General features: G+C 42.4%; 2 protein-coding genes across 4 annotated transcripts; one reads left to right on the top strand and one right to left on the bottom strand.

The window, feature by feature from the left end:
- Positions 1-239: 239 nt before the first annotated feature.
- LOC124005284 (spartin-like) lies at positions 240-8,806 on the bottom strand. Of its 3 annotated transcripts, none has more exons than XM_046314399.1 (8): positions 8,669-8,806; positions 7,442-8,253; positions 6,697-6,894; positions 4,336-4,480; positions 4,027-4,221; positions 3,691-3,849; positions 3,271-3,361; positions 240-2,106 (listed from the first exon to the last, which is right to left on the bottom strand). In XM_046314399.1, exons 2-8 carry the CDS (start codon positions 8,249-8,251, stop codon positions 1,902-1,904), a joined length of 1,803 nt encoding a protein of 600 aa, XP_046170355.1. In that variant the 5' UTR covers positions 8,252-8,253; positions 8,669-8,806; the 3' UTR covers positions 240-1,901. The 3 variants fall into 3 exon arrangements, with proteins under 3 accessions (XP_046170355.1, XP_046170356.1, XP_046170358.1); XM_046314400.1 differs by having other exon boundaries at positions 8,673-8,764; XM_046314402.1 differs by having other exon boundaries at positions 1,966-2,685.
- A 9,676-nt stretch (positions 8,807-18,482) lies between these two features.
- Positions 18,483-22,061, top strand: LOC124005283 (pannexin-1-like). The gene is made up of 8 exons (XM_046314398.1): positions 18,483-19,085; positions 19,207-19,322; positions 19,474-19,658; positions 19,843-20,029; positions 20,117-20,217; positions 20,301-20,520; positions 21,280-21,598; positions 21,697-22,061. The coding sequence occupies exons 1-8, from the start codon at positions 18,905-18,907 to the stop codon at positions 21,780-21,782; spliced, it is 1,395 nt and encodes a 464-aa protein (XP_046170354.1). The 5' UTR covers positions 18,483-18,904; the 3' UTR covers positions 21,783-22,061.
- Positions 22,062-26,025: the final 3,964 nt, after the last annotated feature.

The raw sequence follows: 26,025 nt of genomic DNA, 5'->3' as shown, positions 1-26,025 counted from the left end.
ATTGCATAAACAATTTAAAGAAAACTTACTTGGATTGAATGTGATCAAACTAATTGGAATGAGCTCCTTTGCATTCAGGATAACGTGCTGCAAAACATTTGAAAATGATCCTATTTCACTATCTTGATTTGATTGCCAGGTAAAGTGAGTGGTGTTTGCGTGAAAATGCTCCATTATGTAGTAGACAGACAGACATGTGACATGCTCTATCCAAAACAAGGAAACTAATGATATACAACTCATTCTTCAATAGCTTTTTATTACCCATCAGATATTTCGTTTATCATCAGACCGTGTGACTATTTGATCACATAGGGCCACAGAAGCACAGAGACATTATTTTGAAAAGAATGCTGGTGTGTATTCAATGCCTGCATGATATTTCAAATTCACACCAGAAAGACAGTCTGCCTTCACTTAAACCCTTAAGGGGAAATATTACTGAAGACAATTCATGTTGAATCAACATCAGCCCAAGGTCAATCATGAATGGTAGACAGCATTACAAGTTAAATACAGTATGTTGAGAACATAACATGTACAGCGACACTAATCTTAAAACACACACTCCAAAACTTCCCACAGACGTACAGATTGTGCCAAAACAGTTGATGTATTTATAGCTATAATTTTGCCATAATCATTTCTTCCAGGAGTCATAGTTAAAAAAAAATATATCCCTTTCTTTGCATCACGTGAAAAAAAAGTGTACTTTCATAGAAAATTAATATCACAGCTTTAACAAGTACAACCAAGATGAAAGTAGCGTGGCCTTGTTTGGTTAGAGTAGCATAGAGCATGTAGTAACTGGTTAAGGCATACGAAGCAAGCCAAGGATCATTCTCAAACCAGTTCAACACTCCCCTGGTTCTACGTTTGGAATGATTCTTTCCTCTGCATTACAAAGTCATATGACAAGAGTATACCTTGTTCAATCTTATCCAGTACCCTCAGCAGCTATACAAACTACACATATTCCTGTGCATGCTTGGATTCATCTTGTTTCACACATTAACATTATTTCATTGATTAAAATGAACCCAAACATGTATTCTTATAGCACATAGTTAGCATGCTGCTGCTGGCTACAGTACTACTGCAGTAATACTACTACTGTTACTACAGTATTACTACAATAGGTCAACAGCAGTAGTCTTGAAATGTAACAAAACAAAAAAAAAAAAAGAATCCTGTTATCAGTTTATATTTCTATCACATACGTGACTTATTCTATTCCAGTGTCTTGCAGACAAATCATTTAGCAATAATACATCAGCCTACCTACATAATGTTCCTCCTAGTTATTATATTAATGACATTATAATGTCATACCATTCATTATAAAGATTGAAGTGCTTAACAGTTGTATCAAACACTGGTAACATATCTATAGGCTATTAGTCAACTAGTATGTAAATATAAAATATGTATTGTAAATAATGTATAGATTTCTTTATAGAAGAATACAAATTGTGTGTTAATTAAGGCTCTAAAGGAAAGAGAGGAGGACATGGGTGCATCCCAAATGGCACCTCATTCCCTTTGTGCACTATACATTGGGAATAGGGTGCCATTTGGGACGCAAGTCCTAGCCTCTACCCTCTAGGCACTAGGGTATCATCTGAAAGAAAATGGACACGTTTAATCAATATGGTAGTACCTCAGCCTTTCCCTATGACAGACTAGGCAAGTAGAAGTTTTGCCGTTTTGCTCACACCTATCCAGTCCTCTCATATCTACACCAGTGCTCTGTGGGTAGGACTGGGGTAAGTGTCATGGGGCTTGGGGTTGACTGTGTCCTAAAACACACCCTATTCTCTATATTTTGCTCTGGTCCAAAGTAGTGACTATTTAGGGAATAGGGTGCCATTTGGGACATAAAACTTATTCCTGGATGGGGCCTATTTGTCCCGTTTCTCCACTTGTTTCTGGTTAGTGTTAGGGTCCTGTAGCTGGTAGTCCTGCAGAATGGCCACAGCCGTCTGTTTGCCAGTCTTCTTCACCGCAGCTTTGATGCCCAGGTTGTCAATGTTGAAGGCGGTGACGCCCATGTTAATGGCAGAGTTCACAGCATGGTCTGTGGCCTGGCCGGCTGCTACCCCATACCTTATAATCAATCACACACAACCAACTAGTGAGAGAGGGAAGGCTGAGGGAGTGACACGGGGGGGGGGTGAGGGCAATTATAGGGAAAATAAAGGACAGCAACAACATGCAAGTAGGAATAAAGCCCCCACCCATGCAGAGCATGCATTCAACAGAATTATTCAAGTTGTCTGACTATTCAGTAATCTGTAAATATACAACTGATTATATTGTGGGGCTGGTGATTGCACATATAACACACATAAATGCAATAATTGCATCAATTCATACGATGATTATGCATTAGGAATAGTTATATTGTTTTCAATGAAGTAAGGAATAAGAATTGGTTAGTTAGAAACCAGAGAAACCAGAGAAATCAGAGTAAGCTTCATGATGAATTACAGGTGCATAGCCCAGTAGGATAGAAGAGTAGACTGTTTAGAGAGTAGAGGTGAATCTAACAGCTGTACATTCAGACCATCCAGAAACAGAGGCTATGACCATGCTGCTCGTTACTGTTAAGGAGGGTTCATTCAAGAGAAAATACATGTCTTCTTGTCATTAGGTGGGTCTAAGATGTTTTGTAGACCCCTAAATCTGAAAAATAAGTGGAAGAGGGAAATGTACAGTAAGTGCTTGCTTGTTTTTGCTTATAAAACACGAGTGTTTAGCAAAACCTGATCTAGAAAGCAAAGTAACAGACATACACATCAGAGCTGGGTGGACAGGAGCAAATGTAAACAGTCAAGCAAGTAGTACTACCAATCACACATGGTGAATGAACCAAGCACAGAATACATTCGGCAGGTAGCCTAGTGGTTAGAGCGTTGGTCCAGTAACCGAAACTGTTGCTGGTTTGAATGCCCAACCTGAGAAGGTGAAAAATTCTGTTGATATGTCCTTGAGCAAGGCACTTAACCCTAATTAACTCCAGGGGTGCCGTACTACTATGGCTGACCGTGTAAAACAACACATTTCACTGCACCTATCCGGTGTGTGACAATACAACATATATATTTATTTTGACATGATTGCATCTCAAATGGTACCCTATTCCCTATATAGTGCACTACTTTTGACCAGGACCCATAGGCTCATCGGGTGCCATTTGAGATGCACCCATGTTGATTGAGAAGAGCACAGACAACACACGTTGGTTGAAGTGTACAGAGAAAGACCTACTTATGCTTGACAGTGTTGACGGTTTCGGAGGCAACAGAGACGGTGATGTTCTTTGCTGCTACTTCCAAACCAGTCCACATGGTAGCGAAGCCTTCAGGTAGAAACACAGGAACCACAACAATGACCACACTTGGTAGAATAGGGGGCACATCATCCATGTGAACCATCCTTAAGGATAAGACAGACCGATACGAACGGCGGCCACGCGTAGCAGGTGGCCGTCCCATCGCCTCTGACCAAAACATCGGCAGTCATTATCTATTCATTTCTCGTAGATTCTACATTGAATCTCCACCGTTTGTTGACAGCCAGCAGGTGAACTACTGCGCACGGCCAACGTTCGTGTCGTTCTGGCTTGTCCTGTACAATCACAATCACTAGCCTAGTGACTATAACAACCGCAACAGTGACTATGTGTACCTTGAACTCCACTGGCAGCCACCACCATGGCGCCATCGATGTTGGATCGTCCATCTTTGTCTTTCTTCATGGACTCTGGGACCAACTTGCTTCCATGTTTCTTCACATGGGGAGCCAGCTCCTTACCCACACACCCTGCCACCATACACACGCCGTCCACTACACACAACACACACCCCGTCATAACACAACGTCCACTATTAACACAACAGCATACCCCGTCATAATACAACGTCCACTATTAACACAACAGCACACACGATACACCCATCCACATCCAATCAGACAGTCAACTCCTTCCAACACCTGAAGCAATCAGTCAGACACACTTCCCACCCAGGAACTGGCTGACGCGGACAGCGCCCCCGGTGGCCTGTTTGGCTACATGCAATCCCTTGGAGACGGAGGGGCTGACATGGGCTGGCTTGTCCTCGGGGGTGATGTGCTCCCGCAGTTTCGAGGCCCCCTTTTGGATGGCTGTGCCAGTGAACTCAGCCCCCTTCACCAGGCCCCAGCTCAACAACGATGCCCCTGGATGGAAAAAAAACACAGTAGGTGTGAGTGAGTGATACACAGTATACAACTTTAACCCTAACCCCTACAGCCTCGGGTTAGGGTTGTAGGGGTTAGGGCCCTGGGTCTGACCTGTGAGGATGCCACTGGCCACCTTCTCACTCCACTCTGGCAGGTTCTTCTCCTCCTCTCCTGCTGCTGGGTCTTCTTCTTCCTCGAGGGGAGCGAGGGACACCTTCTGGCTCAGGTTGATGCCGTCTGCTGCCTCATTTGGAGCCTGCAGCAGCAGGACTTGTATTAATATGGTGTTTTGCAACAGTGGTTTTATGACACCTGCTGGTGCATACGTACAGCATTGGCAGAAGAACAAAGTTTGATTAACTCTGCTTCGTTGTCACGGTCCTCTTCGTTTTCTGTAACTTACCGCTGTTACAGGACTGGTTAGCCTAGCTGGAGCCTAGCAGACCCTGCCTCATAGTAACCTCAAATGCCTTACCCTCCTAGTAACCACCTAGTAACCCCCTAATAGTTGCCTCCTGCTACCCTAGGGTACCTCCTCTCCCTCTATCCCCATCCTGATAACAACGTCTCATTCTCCTCTAAACAAAGACATAGTCACCAGACACATTTCAGATGTCTCCTTGCTTGAGGAAAACAGACAGAGGGGTAATGTTCTAACACCATCATTGCTATTCTCGACAAGACACAACCTCCTAAATGTACATATATTAAATATGTGCTCATGAAAAGCCTACTTGCTTATTGGATTCCATTCCAGAAGCAGCTGTCCATGTGACAGGTAGTTTATCAACAACATGCCCTCAGTCAGAGCCTGGCTGAATACTGTTGCTCTGACTCCATCACTGTGATGACTACGGAGGCTGTGTTGTGTTCTAGCCAGATAAGAGCATTAGCACACATTAATGCACTTCATCTGCCTGTTGTTCTAAATTTCCTAACTGCTGAGGTGTATTCAGGGAGCAAGCAGTGCAGTAGAGCCTTTAGTGTTGTATGCCAAATGGCACCCTATGTCCTACATAAGAGGTCGACCGATTAATCGGAATGGCCGATTTCAAGTTCACAACAATCGGAAATCTGTATTTTTGGGTGACGTGTGTGTGTGTTTTTTAAATATATTTTTTTTACACCTTTATTTAACTTGGCAAGTCAGTTAAGATCACATTATTATTTTCAATGACGGGCCTAGAAACGTTCTGTCTCGTTCAGGGGCAGAACGACAGATTTTTACCTTGTCAGCTCGGGGGAACCAATCTTGCAACCTTACAGTTAACTAGTCCAACGCTCTAACCACCTGATTACATTGCACTCCACGAGGAGACTGCCTGTTACGCAGATGCAGTAAGCCAAGGTAAGTTGCTAGCTAGCATTAAACTTATCTTATAAAAAACAAACAATCAACAACTGTCATTGCTCCAATGTGTACAACCATAAACATCAATGCCTTTCTTAAAATCAATACACAAGTATATATGCATTTTATATATATATATATATATATATAGGTCAGGTGAGAACAAATTCTTATTTTCAATGACGGCCTAGGAACAGTGGGTTAACTGCCTGTTCAGGGGCAGAACGACAGATTTATACCTTGTCAGCTCGGGGATTTGAACTTGCGACCTTTCGGTTACTAGTCCAACGCTCTAACCACTAGGCTACCCTCCATATTTAAAAAAAGCGTCCAATAATCGGTATCGGCGTTGAAAAATCATAATCGGTCGACCTCTATCCTACATAGAGCACTACTTGGGACCAGGTTCCATAGAGTTCTGGCCCAAGACCAGCAGGTGAAGTAGAGCGCCTTACAGCAGCAAGCAGACATTTTCACATCAGAATAGAGCAGCATTTACATCATCAGTAGTTCTGGAATAACACCAGAAATCTCGACCAATCAGAGTCATTATTGAGGCTAGAGAGCAGAATAGCTTATGTTAATCTACTACCATACTAAATGGTACACTATTCTGTATGTTGTGCACTATTTTGACCAGGCTCTGGTCAACGGTAGGACACTATGAAGGAAATAGTGTTCTATTTTGGGCCAAATCCCTCATTTTAACCTTATATCCCTGCCAATGATCCCAGTGGAATGTAAGAAAACAAAGAACACTTGGAAATAGTCACTCTTCCTGAATCTGAACTGCTGATTAAGAATGGATGTAGGCAACCCTGTCATTCTTTTCATGCAGGGTCCATAACCTTCTGCACAAGGACACGTGTCATGGTGTGGTGGTTTGGCATTTCTTTGGTACCTTTAACATCTTTCAATGACTCAAATACACCTGGAATTGACAAAACCATCTGCCAGAGAGATGCGTTTATTACTCTATTACCATTCCTCGGGACATTCAGCCAACCCCTAGACACCTTCATATGGGCCAGTCAGAGAGCAGGACCCTATGGGCCCTGGTCAAATATAGTGCACTATATAGGGAATAGAGTGACATTTGAGACACAGCCTCAGCAGCTCACCTGCACCCTGAGGTCTGTCATCTGGGACAGCATGTCCTGGAACAGTTGTCTGTCTTCAACAGGCAGTTCAGAGGACAGCACAACGCCCACGTAGGATCCCGCGGCAGACTCCATCATGTTCGGGAACATGAACACCCCTGTGTTACACAGCAGGACAGGGGAGTCAGTGGCCATCAGTGGGTACAGCCAATCACACACCTGGAATACATGAACAGTATAACCCATCAACAGTACAGCCAATCACACAGGACAGTGTAGGAAGTTTATATGGAATGACTGTCTGTCTCTCTGCTGTAACACAGATCTCTGAACCTGACCCGATGGCTACTGGGGTTTTTCCCACCATGACATCATAGCGAACTCCTGCCTGAGATTAGGGCCACTGAGTCACTCATCACATGATGCAGGACACAGATCATTATCTGGCTGCAGTGCTTCTGATAGCCTATCCCACACACACAGGAGCCCAACCCTATTCTAAACAACACACACACACCACACACACACACACACACACCTGTATGTAAATGTATGACAAGATGGAGTTTATGAGCTGAGGCAGAGCAAACCATTAATGATGAAATTGTGTTAGAGTGCACAACAGATAGAGAGGTCAAGGAAACAGATTCCAAGAACCCTGTGATTTCATCACACACTGAAATGCTGAATACAATAAGTGCTGACACTATTTTAAACAACACGTAGACAGTGACTAGAATTCATCACCCCCCCCCATCCCTCTTACCTGCAGGAAGGCTGGTGGGCGGTTGGGCACTCTCTCTGACTGCTGGCTGGTGAACTTGACCATCCGCAGGTACCCTGGGTAGGAGGGAGCGCTGACCTGGCCGTCAGGTGTGACAAAGAACATCTGTACCCCGTGAGACAGGAAGAAGAGTTCCTCTCCATCCTCCCCCAGGCTCTGAGGAGAGGGGGACATGTGGCTGTAAAACTCCTCTCCTACCAGCGACATCTCTCCAGATTCTGTCCCGTAGGAGATAGTCAGGTGGCCATCAGCCGCCTGGGAGGAGTAGGCTGGGGGCAGATCGCCAGGCACCACAGGCTGTCTAGTGGGAGAAAGAGGCAGGGAGGGAGACACAATGTCTCCCACAGCTCCAGCCTGGCAATTAGTCATTAGTAGCTTGGGTGGAGATCGCTGCTCTGGTTTCTCCTTCTCCAGTTTGGGGTAAAGGTAAGAGTTAGATGCTGTCCCGGGGACTCCATTAGAGGCATCTAGAGGTGGTGGGATTTCAGGGTCTGGGCTAGTCTCTAGGACCGCCAATCGAGTGGTGATGTTGTTCAGAGTCTCCTGCATCTTGTGCTGCATCTGGCGAGCTGACTCCCAGGAGCACCCCACACACTCGTGCCCCTGTGAGGGCACACTGATGGCCCTGAGGAGGTGCTGGCGTCCCTTTGTGTACTGGGCCAGGGCCTGGGCCTTGTGGCCAGCTTCATCCTCGGTCAGGCCTCTATTGATGCACTCAAATGCCTTCTCATAGCCGTCTTTGATCACCTGCAGCCTGGCTCTGTCAAAGGCATCTTGATTGGCTTCCTCCATGTCTGTCAAGAAAACAAGAAAATACATACATTTTGACCTAGCTGGCAAAGGTTCAATGATACTAATTAATTATCAATAGCTAAATTCAAGGAAGCAATAGTTGAGAATCTTAACAACAGTTAACTATTTAGCTAACTAGCATAACTCGTTACGATACTTTTGCATAAGGAGGCTGGCAGGCAAAGGCAAACATTTCCATTACTGTAACTACCTAGCTAGGTTTGTAACGAAAAAACAGTACTGTGTCTCATGAGATGTCAGGCAATAACATCTAGCTCCTCTGCTTGGATAACAAGCAAGCAAATTAGTTAGTCAATTGTGTGTACTTTACTCTTGGTGTTTCGCTAGCTATCATGAAAACAAACATAAACTAGAGACATTTTGTCAATCAAAAGCCATCTAAATCTGATACATTACCCACTAACGTTAGACGACAAACTCTTGTCTAGTGAAGGAGGCGATCAACGTCTGACGTCTGTCTTTTTAGCTGTTGGAGCTGGATTTCAAGCTTTGCTGACAAGAGGCTGTCAGTGTCATGCGCCTCCTTCTTCTTCTGTGGATTTTATGGCGGACAACAACCCCAAAAGGTGTATTGTCGCCACCAACTGGACAGTTTGAAACCATGATTTGAAACCATCATTTATATATATATATATATATATATACACACAAATATACATATATACATATATATGTATATTTGTATCCATACGTAATAGTGAAACATAATTTAATCCATCCTATTAAAAAGAGTACATTGCCAAAACAAACAAAACTCCCACTTCTTCCTCCTTTTAGATCTCCATATCTCCATTATCCGGCTCTAGGACTTGAGAGGGTGGTACGGCTTGTACCAATATTGCATAACTCCTTTACTGAGAAATCTTTCAGCCCCATGAACCGCCGCAATCACTATGATTTCTATCTTCATGGACCTTCTCTCCACCTTGGCAGTGCCATTATATACCATAACTATAAAGGTCCACCTTCCTAACCTTTAAAAAATGTTGGGCTCCTGTGTAATATGATCATTTACACAACTTGGACATCTCGGCTTATCCTTTCGGGAAACACTTGCTACATGACTAAAACCTTTACAATGATCCGAACTCAATTGGTCTTGGGATAAATGCTCTGACTATGTAGTTAATATACTCTAACTGCACTTGAGTAGGGAGAAACACCATATTAACAAACAAAATAACAGATAAACTCAGTTTTCTTCATTCACCTACGATTCTTCATTCACCTACGATTTATCGGACTTGCATCAATTACTCCTGGAATATTGCTTTTTATCTCGTCACCATATACTTACAATATGCCAGATATAACCCCCTTGAGATGTGCCCTGTTCCTAAGAGACACACACGACACTTCAAACTTATCAAATCGGGTGAGATGCAACACACATTTTTTTCTATTCCTCAGAAGCACAAAAAATCTAAACAAACCCGCCTCTAGTGATCATCACAACCTTCACTCTTCCCAGCACTCTCTACAACAGTTTGGATATTTCAAATGGATTCCTCAAGATTGGTAATTCGTTCAGCTGTTCCTCATTTACAAACCGTACTCCTACAAGATACGAAGTGACATTCTCTTCTCTGTACTCTACTTTGCTCCCTTTTCCTTTCTTTTGGACAATATTCCAATTCTCCTTGATTCTACCCCTATTAGATTCACAATTCACTTCATCATCGGCTTCCGCCATTTTCACGTCCAATTTCTCCAGCCACCTCCACACGCTTGCTGTTCTGTTCGTTATGTGCCTCCAACAACCATGTTTGACTAATCAACAAAATCAAATATGGCGACAGCGAGATCCCCGACCCCAAAGAGTTGAACTGGTGGAACAGTTTTGTAATCTTCTCTGTTAACATATTTTCTACAAGGGACAAACAGTTCAAAGTCATCAAGTAAGTCACGATGAGCCAGAAGAGGGCTTGCCTGACAAGGGCTACAGTTCTCCCCCTTTGCCCCAGCCTGAAAAAGTGAAAGCAAAACATAATCTAATAGGGGCACAGCTGCGGGAAGTATGTGTGCCCCCTCCACCCCCCAAAATATTATATTTTAGGGGTGTATTTTGCTCCCCTCTCTGCTAAGGAGTATTTTTTCTGCTCATACATAAGTAATAAAAGCCTAGTGCACTAATTTGGTATTCTACATTTTATTTAACTAGGCAAGTCAGTTAAGAACAAATTCTTATTTTCAATGACGGCCTAGAAACAGTGGGTTAACTGCCTGTTCAGGGGCAGAACAACAGATTTGTACCTTGTCAGCTCGGGGATTTGAACTTTAATTTTGATTTATCAATCTTTCCAGTGGCTATGCATTAATTATTGAGTCATTGTTAGTTTTATACTTAAGACATGAGTGTTGTTAGCTGTACACATAAGACATGACTATGTAGTTGTGCTGTAACATGTTTGAATTTTGTCTCTTGTATAATCAATTCTATACATTAGTTTATACTGGATTATGCATACATTTTCGGTAACTCATTTCATTAGTTAGGTTCCAACACTCCCTCCATCTTATGCCAATATCAGTTATTTTTAAGTCTTGGTTCCAATAGTTTATATACTTTTTTAAGAGACTGTCAATTGGGGAGGCTCTCTGCAAGGGTTTGTATGGCTTACCTATCATATGAGTATCCTTTTCTGATTCAAATAGGATTCCCTTAACATTGCTCTAATTTCCAATAGATTTCAGGTCGAAGTTGCATGAATTTGAAAATGTCTCCATTGGTCAGTCCAAAATTGTTTTTGAATTCTGTCATGGAAGTAATATTATTTCTTATTACCAAGTAATTTACAGTTACTATGCCTTTCGTTTTCCATGTGGGCCAATTTATCATTGACTTCTGACAGCTACTTTACATTAGCGGCAGGGCTCCAAACAATTTTCTCCCAGTGCCAAGCAAGACAACTGAGATGGTAGTCAAAAAGTAAGCGATTTCATCGAACATATCCAGAGAATGCATGATGGATATTTTAATGTGCAAGAATGATCAGAATTATCATCTTTGTGCATATTGGCCTAGTGGTCCTTCTGTAGCTCAGTTGGTAGAGCATGGCGCTTGTAACACCAGGGTAGTGGGTTCGATTCCCGGGACCACCCATACGTAGAATGTATGCACACATGACTGTAAGTCGCTTTGGATAAAAGCGTCTGCTAAATGGCATATATTATTATTATTATTATTATTATATTATTGACCAAGGACCCGATTCCCACCCTGAGCTCTGTGGATAGGCCTGAGTAATCGATTATTCCATTCTTCCAGAAAACTTCCTGTAAGATCCCCCTCAAATGCCAGTTGGATGAGTTTAGTTTTCCTCGGGTGTCGCTTGCCTCTTCTGTGCTGACTGAACACGTTTGTCAACGTGTGTGTTCTTGAATGTAACTATGGACTCCCCAAAAGTCAGCTCATGTTCCAGCCCATGTTCCAGTGCAGTAAGCACAGCAGAGAGAGGCCCAGAGAATCATTGCAGGATATCAAGAGGGGTTCATTTGTCCTCATTGGAGCCACAGTGGGTGATTTCAGTCTGCAAAAACTGTAGTGAGACTAAACACAGCTTCCACCAAATCTGTAAAACTTAGATCCAGCAGGGCTTTCACCTTTTTCACATCTAAAAAGTTATGGCTTTCTGGGTCAAGTGCAAACAGGGCCTCCACCATTTAGCCCCCTTTGTGGAACCGGGCCAATATAGCCTACTATCGTACACTCTTCTCCCTATTATAATTATATGTACAGTAATCTTCCAACATTACAACATTACCATGGGTTGAAGAACTGAATATGGCACTTTTCAGAATTTATCAAACCACCATTTTCTTTTGTGCATAAAGATTCTCAAACCCTGTTTTTTATGAATCATAAATCATTTTCTAACCCTAAAAATCAGATTATTTTTTTATTTACCAATTGGTGCTGAAACGGAGACGAATATGCATATATTTAGATGTCTTTCTTTCATTGATCTAATATTTTGAACCTTTTCTCTCGATATATTCTATTGAGTCTGTCGACACAATTCTAATTAAAAGGTACACAGTATTTAATGGAATGATTTAAGATAAATGTACTGAAACCCCTATTGAATGAAAACTTGAAGAGAAAATATGTTGGCCAGCATGTGGGAGGGTTTTCAGCGTACGTTTATTCAGCGCGCACAAGGGAACCACGCCTGCAATGCCCATTATGCACCTTCATACGGTAAGTCTAAATACCAACTACTGAGAAGTGCATAGGAAAGGCTTGCTTCAAAAATGTGTAATTTTCTAAGTTGTAATGGGGCCCTATCTGAGGAAGTGGGAACTCTAAACACTCAGCTATATTGCTAACTCTCAATATGATCGTGTTACTAGATGTAGCATTAGGCATACTAGTAAAGTGGTGCTATTAACTCAATATTGACAGATTATAAATAAATAATATATTGATAGCCTGTGACTCTCCTCGCTGTAACTAACTAGTGCAACAGTAGTTGCTTTGAAAATTTTATTTTTCCGGCAGTTGCATTTTGACAACTGTCGTATGCTTGTGTTTATCAGAATGCATCTCTCTCTCCTCCCCGAGCCAGTTGGGAGAGGAAGCGAGGCTCGCTCACAGAGCAGCCTTTCATAGCAGTAATCAACATGATGCATAAGCTATTACTTTGGACCAAATAATGGTTTTAGAACAATCTACAGGAACATTAGTCAAATCACATCGGTATAAGAGCAAAGCAATGTCGTTGTCGGTGTTTTGCGCTTTATCATTCCAGCTCTATTTGGGATACAACAAATGTAACCATAAAGGTGAAATAAAATAACAAATAAATAAAAATGCATATTGAAAAATGATTAGTTATGAGAGGAGCCTGAGAGATGAGGGGAGGGCCTTCTATTGCTCAGTTTGTAGGTTGAGCATGGTTGCCTGGCTACCCAGACTCCTTTCTCCGCCAAACGCTACATCACTCCCTTTGGATGTTAGTCTTCTTCGCAATAAGACTGGATCTGAGCATCTCCCCTACTCTTCCCCGAAAGCGAACACATTTGGCGCCGTCTGATTGGTCCAGAAACCTATTGGTTGGGCCAGAGCCAGAACACGTGGGTAAAACCAGAAAGGAAAAGGCGAAGGGAGTGGGTTTATACTCTGCTCAAAATCTCTCCAGGTTAAGCAGATCAATCAATAATTATTAAGCAAGCGAAGAGTTTTTTTGAGAGAGTGTCAAATTTAGTTTAAAGTTTCTTGTTTTTGTTGTTGGTATACATCGTCCAACCAAATGCTTACTTGGAGGTCATTTTCTCGACAATGTAACAACAATAAGAAATAATAAAAGCTAAGAATACGAAAATAAAGTAAATTGCTCAGTAGAATAGATTACATATTTTAGCATACGTGTAATACTGGAAGGCACAATTTACAGTTCAATATTTACACGTGGGGAAGGGGGGAAATGTATAAACTGAGGTTTAGGGTCTGGTAAAAGCAGTTGTGATATGTGTGTAGCCTGAATGTATATGTGTGTATGTCTCTGTGTATGAGTGAGTGCATGTGTGCTAAGGTGTGGAGAATCAGAGCAGCTGGTCAGTCCTGTTCAAAAAATGTTTTATTAGATATAAACTGTCTCTGAGCCTGTTGGTATCAGACCTCATGCTCTGATACCGTCTGCCCGATGGTTAGGGAGAGAAGATGTACCATAGATGTACAAGTAGATGTCCTGGATGGGTGGGAGCATGGTCCCTGTGATGTACTGGAGTGTCTTCACTGCCTGCTGGAGGGCCTTGCGGTCATAAACGGAGCAATTCCCATACCAGGCCGTGATGCAACCGATTTTTTTCAGCCACTAGGAAGTAGAGACGCTGTTGCGCCCTCTTGAGAAGAGTGGTGATGTTGTTGGTCCTTTCCAAATCCTCTGTGATGTGGAGGCTGAAGTCCTCTGGTGATGTGGAGGCTGAGGAACTCAAAGCTCGTGACTCGATCTACTGCAGTCCCATTGATGTCGATCGGGCATGTTCCCTCCTCTGCTTCTTGAAGTCAACAATCAACTCCTTTGTTTTGCAGACTTTTAGTCAAGATAAAAATGAATAGCTATTTTTATACGCGAGGCTTATTTTATCTAATATAAGTTTTGTAATGCTTAGGTTGTTACGAGTGTACTGATATAAGTGTGATGTACGTGACATCCCGGCAACATTGAGAAAAAAACATTTTATATCAGAGTTGTCTCTGTTGATATTCGAGACGTCTATGCATATTCATGAGGCTAGCATAGCATCTCACTTCTCATTTAATACAGGCGTTTGACGTCAATACCCCTCATCGAATATTTTAAAAAGTATTCAAATAGAGAGATGTATCCATCAATCCAAAGAGAGGAATAGGCGGGAGCTTGACAGCCCGCGGGTCCGCTCTGTGGACAACGAATCCTATTGTTAGGGCAGAGACACAAGCGTCTTGTCACTTTATCTAGTATCTCTGGTAACACGCAGGTTTGAAAATGTGTACTTGGCTTTGATCCTCTGATTGGTTAGAGACGATTCAATCGCTGATGACTGTTTTGTACAACGCCCCTAATCACCACGCACAACTTCAATAATGGCAGTCTCAAAAGACTGTATATAGCGAATGACAGAGCAGCAGAAGAATTTAGAAGAATTTAGTGTGAATCGTCAGGCTAAGCGCATGGTGCATGGAGCTTGCCACGCCAGGATAGTGGGTTCGATTCGTAGGAACACCCTTATGTAAAATGCATACGTTGCTTTGGATAAAAGCGTCTGCCAAGTGGCATATGTAATATACACTGAGTACACCCAAACATTTAGAGCACAAAATGGCTACCCAGACTATTTGCATTGCCCCCTATCCCTTTTACACCGCTGCTACTCTCTGTTGTTATCATCTATGCATAGTCACTTTAATAACTCTACCTACATGTACATATTACCTCAACTAACCAGTGCCCCCGCACATTGACTCTGTACAGGTACCCCCCTGTGTATAGTCTCACTATTGCTATTTTACTGCTGCTATTTAATTACTTGTTACTTTTATTTCTTATTCATATCTAACTGCATTGTTGGTTAGGGGCTTGTAGTAAAGTAAGCATTTCACCTGTTGTATGTGTGACTAATACGATTTGATTTGACCTTCCTAATATTGAGTTGCACCACCCCCTTTTTCCCACAGAACAGCCTCAATTATTATAGTTGTTTACATCCCTGTCTACATCTCCTTTGCCAAGATAATCCACCCACCTGACAGGTGCAGCATATCAAGAAGCTGATTAAACAGCATGATCATTACACAGTTGCACCTTGTGCTGGGGACAATAAAAGGCCACTATAAAAGGTTTAGTTTTGTCACACAATGCCACAGATGTTTCAAGTTTTGAGTGAGCGTGCAATTGGCATGCTGACTGCAGGAATGTCCCCCAGAGCTGTTACCAGATAATTGAATGTTAATTTCTCTACCATAAGCCGCCTCAAATGTCATTTTAGAGAATTTGGCCAGATTATCTGAGACCAGTCATCTGAACAGTTGATGAAGTTGAGGAGTATTGCTGTCTGTAATAAAACCCTTTTGTGTGGATAAACTCATTCCGCTTGGCTGGGCCTGCCCCCCCCCTAGTGGATCAGCCTATGCCCTCCTAGGCGCTGTCATGGGTCCAGAGATTAGGGTCTAATGAATTTATTTAAATTGACTGATTTCCTTATATGAACTGTAACTCAGTAAAATCGTTGAAATGATTGCATGTTGCGTTTATATTTTTGTTCAGTATAGATGTTGGCAAAATACCTCCCTGCACGTTTTTACTGCAGATTAGGAGCAGTTTAGGGGGTGTGTGTCTGTGTTATTTATTTATTTAGACCACGTAGAACCTCTACATGACTGACTAAAATACAGTACATTATGGTTTAGAAACTCTGTGACAGACTGACATGAGTCAGACAGGGCACTGATCCACCTGGCCTGCTCGCCTCCCTACCACTGAAAACTGTAATGGTGGAACAAACTCCCTCACGATGCTCAATCACCACCTTGCACCTGAAACCCCACCTCTTTAAGGAATAATAATAATCCCTTTTTTAGATGCACTATTGTTATCTGTCCCACTGGATGTCATAAGGTGAATGCACCAATTTGTAAAATAAGAGCGTCTGGACTTAAATGTAAAATGTAATGTAAAGATAGATGCTTACTTGCACCCGAAAATAATGTTTTTTTTCTTATCACGAAATTACATAAAATACTCGGATCATAATCGTATCCAGAAAATTGCCCGTATCCATTACAATACTAATTTTGTCCACACCCCTACCTACTACCATACCTGTTCAAAGGCACTTACAATTGCGTCGGAAGTTTACATACACTTAGGTTGGAGTCATTAAAACTTGTTTTTCAACCATTCCACAAATTTCTTGTTAACGAACTACAGTTTTGGCAAGTCGGTTAGGATATCTATATTGTGCATGACACATGTAATTTTTCCAACAATTGTTTACAGACAGATTATTTCACTTATAATTCACTGTATCACAATTCCAGTGGGTCAGAAGTTTACATACAAGTTGACTGTGCCTTTAAACAGCTTGGAAAATTCCAGAAAATTGTGTCATGGCTTTATAATCTTCTCATAGACTAATTGACATAATTTGAGTCAATTAGATGTGTACCTGTGGATGTATTTCAAGGCCTACCTTCAAACTCAGTGCCTCTTTGCTTGACATCATGGGAAAATCAAAAGAAATCAGCCAAGACCTCAGAAAAACGGGGGAGGCTTGTAAGCCAAAGAACAGAATCCCAACTGTGAAGCACGGGGGTGGCAGCATGATGTTGTGGGGGTGCTTTGCTGCAGGAGGGACTTCTATTTTACTTCGCAAAATAGATGGCATCATGAGGGAGGAAAATTACGTGGATATATTGAAGCAACATACAAGACATCAGTCAGGAAGTTAAAGCTTGGTTGCAAATGGGTCTTCCAAATGGACAATGACCCCAAGCATACTCCCAAAGTTGTGGCAAAATGGCGTAAGGACAAAAAAGTCACGCTTTTGGAGTGGCCATCATAAAGCCCTGACCTCAATCCTATAGAAAATGTGTGGGCAGAACTGAAAAAGCGTGTGCGAGCAAGGATGCCTACAAACCCAACTCCGTTACACCAGCTCAGGAGGAATGGGCCAAAATTCACCCAACTTATTGTGGGAAGCTTTGTGGAAGGCTACTCGAAACAAGATTTGACTCAAGTTAAACATTTTAAAGGCAATACTACCAAATACTAATTGAGTGTATGTAAACCTCTGACCCACTGGGAATGTGATGAAAGAAATAACATCTGAAATAAATAATTCTCTCTACTATTATTCTGACATTTCACATTCTTAAAATAAAGTGGTGATCCTAACTGACCTGTGAGGACATTTTTACTAGGATTAAATGTAAGGAATTGTGAAAAACTGAGTTTAAATGTATTTGACTAAGGTGTATGTAAACTTCCGACTTCAACTGTACATTATTTGTCTTTCCTATTCACTCTCTGAATGGCACTGTCTCTTTCCTATCATCTACTTTGACTGAAGTAGATTTAACAAGTGACATCAATAAGGGATCATAGCTTTCACATGGTCAGTCTATGTTATGGAAAGAGCATGTTTTGTATTCTCAGGACACCTCACGCTCTCTCCCTCAGGCCTCAGGTAATAGCACAGCTCCCGTTAGACACAATAACAACATGTACAGTAGCTACAGTGCATGCAGAGAGGATGGAACAGTTTATTACGTTTAAGTCAGTGCAACTGCAGTGTCCTGTTGACTTTTGCGAGTGATTCAGGTGACACAGTGAAAGACATTTAGGAAAAAAGGAAATAATAAAGAAAGCAAGGGAGTACACTATAAACTCCAAGGCATTTTTTAGAAAAACACCTGTAGTAACTTCAACTCAAAGTCAATGAAAAGTCATTATTACTTCAAATGTTTGTGGTATGGACTCAAATCTAAATGAGAAGTCCCACCAACTAGATTTAAAAAATATATGATATATTAACTTTTTTCCCAACACGCTCTACTGCAGGTTGAATAAAAAAATAAAAAAAATAAGACAACAATAAAGTAAATTACCGAATTCAACAAGTATCTCTCAATCACTAACAAATACAGTCATGGGTGGTAAACTTTACAATTCAATCCAAAAGGCAAGGCACACTGGGAAGTTATTGGGGGCGGGGCTAAGCGTTACATTTAAGTATACCTTATTTCCGGAATCCTTGGGACGTCTTATATATGCAATCTACGCGACGGCCTTACCCCCTCTCAGAAAGGATATACAACTCTCGCATTTAAATTGGTTCACAGCAATTGCTTTTTTGTGCACCACCAAAGATTTTACAGCACAGGTAGCTAATTTCAACCAGAAAGTGTATTTTGCTAGGTCCATTCACAGCATGACTTGATTTGTTGTTGGGCCAAGCGTACAGTACACGTGCCACACTCAATTACATTAATTTTACCCGTGGCGTAGCTAGCTGTTGTCAACATTTCAATTGTGAGTCTTTCAGTTTCAACTGCAGTGTTGTCATTTCGAGCTCGCGAGGGACGAGGGTAAACTAGTTTAGAAAAGTAACAGTGGGTCGATCTCTGCTAAGTAGACAACCGAGCCAGAGATGGCTATCGCCCACGTCGCTACAGAGTATGTGTTTAGCGATTTCCTCCTGAAGGAGCCGGGTCAGGCAAGGTACCGCGCCGTGCGCACTGAGCTAGCCATGGACAAGATGGTGACGTGCGTGGCGGTGGGACTCCCTCTCCTCCTTATCTCTCTAGCCTTCGCCCAGGAGGTCTCTGTGGGTGAGTAAGGTCACGGGTGTGGGGGAAGCTACTTGTGTGTATTAATTAATCACTAAATTATAAATGATGATGCTATCACTTGGTGATTATTCAGTGTGTGTGTTTTCTGTCTGTCTCCCAGGTGTTCAGATCAGCTGTTTCCCTCCAGCTAACTTTTCCTGGCGTCAGGCCATGTATGTAGACTCCTACTGCTGGGCAGCCCTACACACTCACACACTACCCTTATGGCTACACAAGGTAACACACACACACACCCACACACACACACAGCCATACACTTATGGCTACACAAGGACACACATAGGGAACTAACACTTAACCGTTCTCTTCTCCTTCCTCTCGCCCTTTGTCCACCCTCCTTTCTCTCTCCCTTCCCCCGCTCTCTCAGTTCTTCCCCTATATCCTGCTGCTGGTAGCAGTAATTATGTATAGTCCAGCGGTGTTCTGGCGTTTCTCTGCCTCTCCTCTGCTTCAGTCAGACCTCAGCTTCATCATAGAAGAGCTCGACCGCTGCTACAACCGTGCTGTCACTCTGGCTAAACGCATGGCCACTGCTGGAGAACATACAGACAGGTAGGCTAACTAGGTTGTATTCATTAGGCACCGAACAGAAGAAACCGACTGAATGGCTGGAATGAAATTAATGGAACGTAGTCAAACACATGGAGAACGTTTGAAGTGTTTGATACTGTTCCATTCATCCATTCCAATGGGTCTGTCCTCCACCACTGCTAACTCTCTCTGTCTCTCTCTCCAGTGGTGTGTCCGACCCTACTGAGGGCTGTTTCATGTACCCGGTGGTGGAGCAGTATCTGCTGACCAAGAGGAAGAGTGTCGTGGTGTTGTGGCGCTACCTGCTGTGTCGAGGCCTCAACCTGCTCACGTTGCTTCTGGCCTGTGTCTACCTGGGCTACTACCTCCGCCTCGCCTCCCTCACTGACCAGGTAACTAACCCTGACCCTAACTTATTGATCTTGTGCTGTGAGTTATCTGGCTAACTTATTGGTTCTACATTGTGATCCTGCCCACAGTTCGGCTGTTCCCTGCGTACCGGACTCCTGGCCAATGACACCTCAATCCCCGACCAATTACAGTGCAAGCTGGTCGCCGTGGGAGTATTCACTTTGCTAAGGTTTTTACACCACATTTTTATCTTTTAGTCAGTCATTTTTGTTGTTCCCTTTTTAAATAAGGTTTACTGGATTGTGATTTCAGCTTTGTTAACCTGCTGGTGTACGCCATGCTGGTTCCCGTGGTGATATACTCTGCTCTGCGCCCCTTCTTTCAATCACACACCCATTTCCTGAAGTCCTACCAATCACTGCCCACCATCAGTGTTCTGCCCCTCCCGCAGGGCCAATGGGATGACCTGACGCTCTACTTCCTCTTCCTGGAAGAAAACCTCAGCGAGCTCAAGTCCTACAAGTACATGAAGGTGTGTGTATAGTGCTGTGTTGTAGGTGGTGGAGTTTCAAGTTTTTATTGTTACATGCACAAGTACAGTGAAATGCCTATCTTGCTTGATCTTTCCCAACAATGCAATAATGAATATCAGTAGTACTATAGCAAAAACTATAACAAAAACACACTAGAAATAAGAACATAAGTTAGCTATATAGATCAGTTCCATGGTCAGTGCCAACACCATATTTACAATGTTTAGGGATACTAGTGTGGCAGGGGTAGATATGTATAGGGGTAAGGTGACTAGGCATCAGGATAAACAGAGTAGGAGCAGTGCATATGATTGTTAATGTGAGTGCGTGTAGAGTCAGTTAAATGTGTGTGTGAGAGCAGATTGTCTTGGGAGTGTGTAGGGTGCATAGAGTTAGAATGGTCGATGTAGATAGTCTGTGTAGCCATTTTGTTAGTTACTTAGCAGTGTTATGGCCTGGGGATAAGGAGGAGCCTGTTGGTGTCAGACTGGTTGCTCCAGTACTGCTGCGTGGAAGCAGAGAGAACAGTCTATGACATTGCGTGGCTGGAGACTTTAACAATTTTCCAGGCCTTCCTTTCACACCGCCTGATAGAGGTCCTGGATGGCAGGGAGCTTGGCCCCAGTGCAGTTGCCATACCAAGCAGTGTTGCAGCCAGTCAATATGCTCTCAATGGTACCGCTGTGTAACTTTAGGGGGATTTGAAGGCCCTGCCAAATCTGTTTCTCTATGTGTAACTGTATAGCTCTGTGTTGTAGGTGTTGGAGTTGTTGAGGAGGAAGGGTGTGTGTGAGGGGGAGGACTTTGATGCCATGGGACTGCTTCAGATGCTATGTCTGGTGAAGACTGATGTCACGGACGGAAAGAAGAGCACCGCAGCTACCTTCAATGCTAGTGACAAAACGACCAATGCAAATGCTAGCCTTGATGCTAAAGCTAATGATAACCCTATTGCTAAAGTCAGCCATATTTCTAATGCTAACCCTGCTGCTGAGGAGGCTAGTAGCAAGGTCCCAACCCCCAGCCCAGCGTCCCCAGACTCATGCCAAAGCCAGACCAGTGCCACTGAAATGACAGGTGAGTCTGAAAGGATGAGGATGGGGAGAGGAAGCAGAATTGGAATGATGGGAAATTAAATTGCAAACTGAAATTCATAATGTTCTGTTTCCCGCCAGAATTCTCTGCTTTGTTGCCAGGCAACAGTGCAATGACAGGCGGAGGGCGGAGTGACGAGGGGGCGGTCCGACAGCGAATTATCTGATCGTTGCCATGAAGCAACAGCCCCAGTGGGTTGTGGGACACTAGAAACCAGAGGTTCTAATACCCAGAGATCCAACAAGCCTTTATCTAAACGACTCAGACTAAGGTGAACCAGAGATGTCTTTATGTCAATGGGACAGAGTTGTATTCAAATCAATCTTTATTTTCCACATGTGCCGAATACAACAAGTGTAGACTTTATCATGAAATGCTTACTTACAGTTGAAGTCGTAAGTTTACATACCTTAGTCAAATACATTTAAACTCAGTTTTTCACAATTCCTGTCATTTAATCCTAGTAAACATTCGCTGTCATGTGTCAGTTTGAATCACCACTTTATTTTAAGAATGTGTAATGTCAGAATAATAGTAAGGAATGATTTCAGCTTTTAATTTCTTTCATCACATTCCCAGTGGGTCAGACGTTTACATCCACTCTATTGGTATTTGGTGGCATTGCCTTTTAAATTGTGTATTTGGGTCAAACGTTTCGGGTAGCCTTCCACTAGCTTCGCACAATAAGTTGGGTGAATTTTGGCCCAGTCGTCCTGACGAAGCTGGTGTAACGGAGTCCGGTTTGTAGGCCTCCTTGCTCGCACACGTTTTTTCAGTTCTGCCTACACATTTTCTTTAGGACTGAGGTCAGGGCTTTGTGATGGCCACTCTAATACCATGACTTTGTTGTCTTTAAACCATTTTGATGCCATCTATTTTGTATAGTGCACCAGTCCTTCCTGCAGCAAAGTACCCCCACAACATGGTGCTGCCACCAACGTGCTTCAGGTTGGGATGCTGTTCTTCGGCTTGCAAGGTTACCCATTTTTCCTCCAAACATAACTATGGTCATTATGGCCAAACAGTTATATTTTTGTTTCATCAGACCAGAGGACATTTCTCCAGAAAGTAGTCTGGCTTTACGGTGGTTTTGGAGCAGTGGCTTCTTCCTTGCTGAGCGGCCTTTCAGGTTGTCGATTTATAGGACTCGTTATACTGTGGATAAAGATACTTTTGTACCCGTTTCCTCCAGCATCTTCACAAGGTCCTTTGCTGTTGTTCTGGGATTGATTTGCACTCTTCACACCAAAGTACGTTCATCTCTAGGAGACTCCTTCATGAGCGGTATGATGGCTGCCTGGTCCCATGGTGTTTAAACTTGAGTACTATTGTTTGTACAGATGAACGTGGTACCTTCATGCTTCCAAGGATGAACCATACTTGTGGAGGTCTACAATTGTTTTTCCGAGGTCTTGGCTTATTTATTTAGATTTCCCCATGATGTCAAGCAAAGAGGCACTGAGTTTGAAGGTAGGCCTTGAAATACATCCACAGGTACAACTCCAATAGACTCTAATGATGTCAATTAGCCTATCGGAAACTTCTAAAGCCATGACATACATTTCCGGAATTTTCCAAGCTGTTTAAAGGCACAGTCAATTTAGTGTAAACTTCTGACCCGCTGGAATTGTGATACAGTAAAATGTCTGTTAACAGTTTAAAAATGACTTGTGTCATGCACAAGGTAGATGTCCTAACTGACTTGCCAAAATTATAGTTTGTTAATTAACAAGAAATTTGCGGAGTGGTAGAAAAACAATTTTTTTAATGACTTCAACCTAAGTGTATGTAAACGTCCGACTTCAACTGTACAAGCCCTTAACCAACAGTGCAGTTCAAGGAGAAGAAAATATTTACCAAGTAGGCGAAAATAAAAAGTAACACAATAATGAGGCTATATACAGGGGGCACCAGTACAGAGTCAGTGTGCATGGGTACAGGCTAGTTTAGGTATTCTGTACATGTAGGTGGGGGTGAAGTGACTATGCATAGGTAACAAACAAACAGAAAGTTGGGTGGGGGGGGGTGGTGGTGTGCCAATGTAAATTGTCTGGTGGTGATTTTTATACATTGTCCAGCAGTCTAATGGCTTGTGGGTAGAAGCTGTTGGGGAACCTTTTGGTCCTAGATTTGGCGCTCCGGTTCTGCTTTCCATGTGGTAGCAGAGAACTGTCTATGACTTGGGTGTAATGCCAATGGGACAGCATTGTATTAACTAATGGCAGTGGTACTAGCCAACAATTCCAGGAAGTTTCTTTAACGAGATCAGGGATTTGAATTGGACAAGCCGTTTCTGGATATCTTCTTATACTGAAAGCCATACTGCCCAAGGTGTGTGTGGTGGCGGCATACTGTCCCACAGAAGGGTCTTTCTATAAACTAGAGTACCACTGAGGATTTCTTACACTGGACAACTTGTAACAGCTGTTGATAAGTCATTGATGTTGATTTACAGCCGGGTCACCTTTACATTTAACAGAGAAAGCCTTAAAGTAATGAGTTAATGTTTCTGTGCCTGGGCTTGTACTGTCTACTGTGTGAAATTGTGTTGGATGGATTATTGCGCAACACCCAAGTTAGTGGCTATGTAATGCTATCTGGTAATGAAACATGTCAAATACAGTTTATTTACCATGTTACACCTGCAATTTTACGCAATACAAGGAGCTTGAAGTAGCCTACTTTCTCATTATAAAAACAGCGACAGTGAGATTAATGCTACCCCTATCCTTGGATTTATGTGTCCCTGGGTCGGCCACATAGGCTACAGTAAAATCACCATGCATGCATCCAATCTATTTAGTAAGGCAATTTCCACATTATTTTTCACATTTTTTAATGTAGTGATATTCAAAATATTGATGGCTTGGCAAGGCCTAAATAATGCATTATTCTTAGTGGCAATGATCTACTTTTTTGCATGCTTTTTGGGGGGAGGGGTTATATATATATTAGGCCGTATATGTACAATTGTATAAATAAGGTTGTATACCATGGAGGTCCTTGACAATTACAATGAAATGCTTGGAAAAAGTACCTGCAAGTCACTGAGTTTGACTTGCCAATGTCTTTATTTACCCTGATTTTAAAGGATGTATAGTCCTAGGCCTATGCCGTTTAGGTGGAGTTAGGGGCCAATTTGCATACAGTTGAAGTCAGAAGTTTACATACACCTTAACCAATTACATTTAAACTGTTTTTCACAATTCCTGATATTAAATCTCAGTAACAATTCACTATCTTAGGTCAGTTAGGATCACCACTTTATTTTAAGAATGTGAAATGTCAGAATAATAGTAGAGAATGATTTCAGCTTTTATTTATTTCATCACATTCCCAGTGGGTCAGAAGTTTACTTACACTCAATTAGTATTTGGTAGCATTGCCTTTAAATTGTTTAACTTGGGTCAAATGTTTTGGGTAGCCTTCCACAAGCTTCGCACAATAAGTTGGGTGAATTTTGGCCCATTCCTCCTGGCAGAGCTGGTGTAACTGAGTCAGGTTTTGTAGGCCATCACTGCTCGCACACACCTTTTCAGTTCTGCCCACTAATTTTCTATAGGATTGAGGTCAGGGCTTTTTGATTGCCTAATCCAATACCATGCCTTGGTGTCCTTAACCTAGGATGGTGTTCTTCAGCTTGCAAGCTTCCCCCTTTTCCTCCAAACAAAGTATGTTCATTATGGCAAAACAGTTATATTTTTGTTTCATCAGACCAGAGAACATTTCTCCAGAAAGTAGTCTGGCTTTACGGTGGTTTTGGAGCAGTGGCTTCTTCCTTGCTGAGCGGCCTTTCAGGTTGTCGATTTATAGGACTCTTTATACTGTGGATAAAGATACTTTTGTACCCGTTTCCTCCAGCATCTTCACAAGGTCCTTTGCTGTTGTTCTGGGATTGATTTGCACTCTTCACACCAAAGTACGTTCATCTCTAGGAGACAGAACGCATCTCCTTCCTGAGCGGTATGACTGCTGCGTGGTTCCATGGTGTTTATACTCGCATACTATTGTTTGCACAGATGAATGTGGTACCTTCAGGCGATAGTTAATTGCTCCCAAGGATGAGCCAGACTTGTGGAGCAAAACATTATTTTTTGAAGTCTTGGCTGATTTCTTGATTTATCCCATGATGTCAAGCAAAGAGGCACTGAGTTTGATGGTAGGCCTTGAAATACATCCACAGGTACACCTCTAATTGACTCAAATTATGTCAATTAGCCTAGCCAAGCTGTTTAAAGGCAGTCAACTTAGTGTATGTAAACTTCTGACCCACTGGAATTGTGATTTATTTCGCTGTGTCTAAACAATTGTTGGAAAACGTCCTGTGTCATGGAATTGTGATACTGTGAATTATAAATGACTTGTGTCATGCACAAAGTAGATGTCCTGACTGATTTGCCAAAACTATA

This window comes from Oncorhynchus gorbuscha, linkage group LG19 (assembly GCF_021184085.1).
Source record: "Oncorhynchus gorbuscha isolate QuinsamMale2020 ecotype Even-year linkage group LG19, OgorEven_v1.0, whole genome shotgun sequence".
Lineage (NCBI taxonomy): Eukaryota > Metazoa > Chordata > Actinopteri > Salmoniformes > Salmonidae > Oncorhynchus > Oncorhynchus gorbuscha.
Note: the sequence above shows the minus strand (reverse complement) of the source record. Positions and strands in the feature narration are given on the sequence as shown.

What these genes read in the sequence shown, in the direction of transcription:
- LOC124005284 (XM_046314399.1), bottom strand. Translation starts at nt 8,251, where the DNA reads ATGGAGGAAGCCAATCAAGATGCCTTTGACAGAGCCAGGCTGCAGGTG. An exon ending in TGACAGACCTCAGGGTGCAG is followed by an intron (nt 4,481 to 6,696) that starts GTGAGCTGCTGA and finishes CTGCTGCTGCAG; the next exon opens with GCTCCAAATGAGGCAGCAGA. An exon ending in GGCCAGTGGCATCCTCACAG is followed by an intron (nt 4,222 to 4,335) that starts GTCAGACCCAGG and finishes TTTTCCATCCAG; the next exon opens with GGGCATCGTTGTTGAGCTGG.
- LOC124005283 (XM_046314398.1), top strand. Translation starts at nt 18,905, where the DNA reads ATGGCTATCGCCCACGTCGCTACAGAGTATGTGTTTAGCGATTTCCTC. An exon ending in TCGCCTCCCTCACTGACCAG is followed by an intron (nt 20,030 to 20,116) that starts GTAACTAACCCT and finishes TCCTGCCCACAG; the next exon opens with TTCGGCTGTTCCCTGCGTAC. An exon ending in CAGTGCCACTGAAATGACAG is followed by an intron (nt 21,599 to 21,696) that starts GTGAGTCTGAAA and finishes GTTTCCCGCCAG; the next exon opens with AATTCTCTGCTTTGTTGCCA.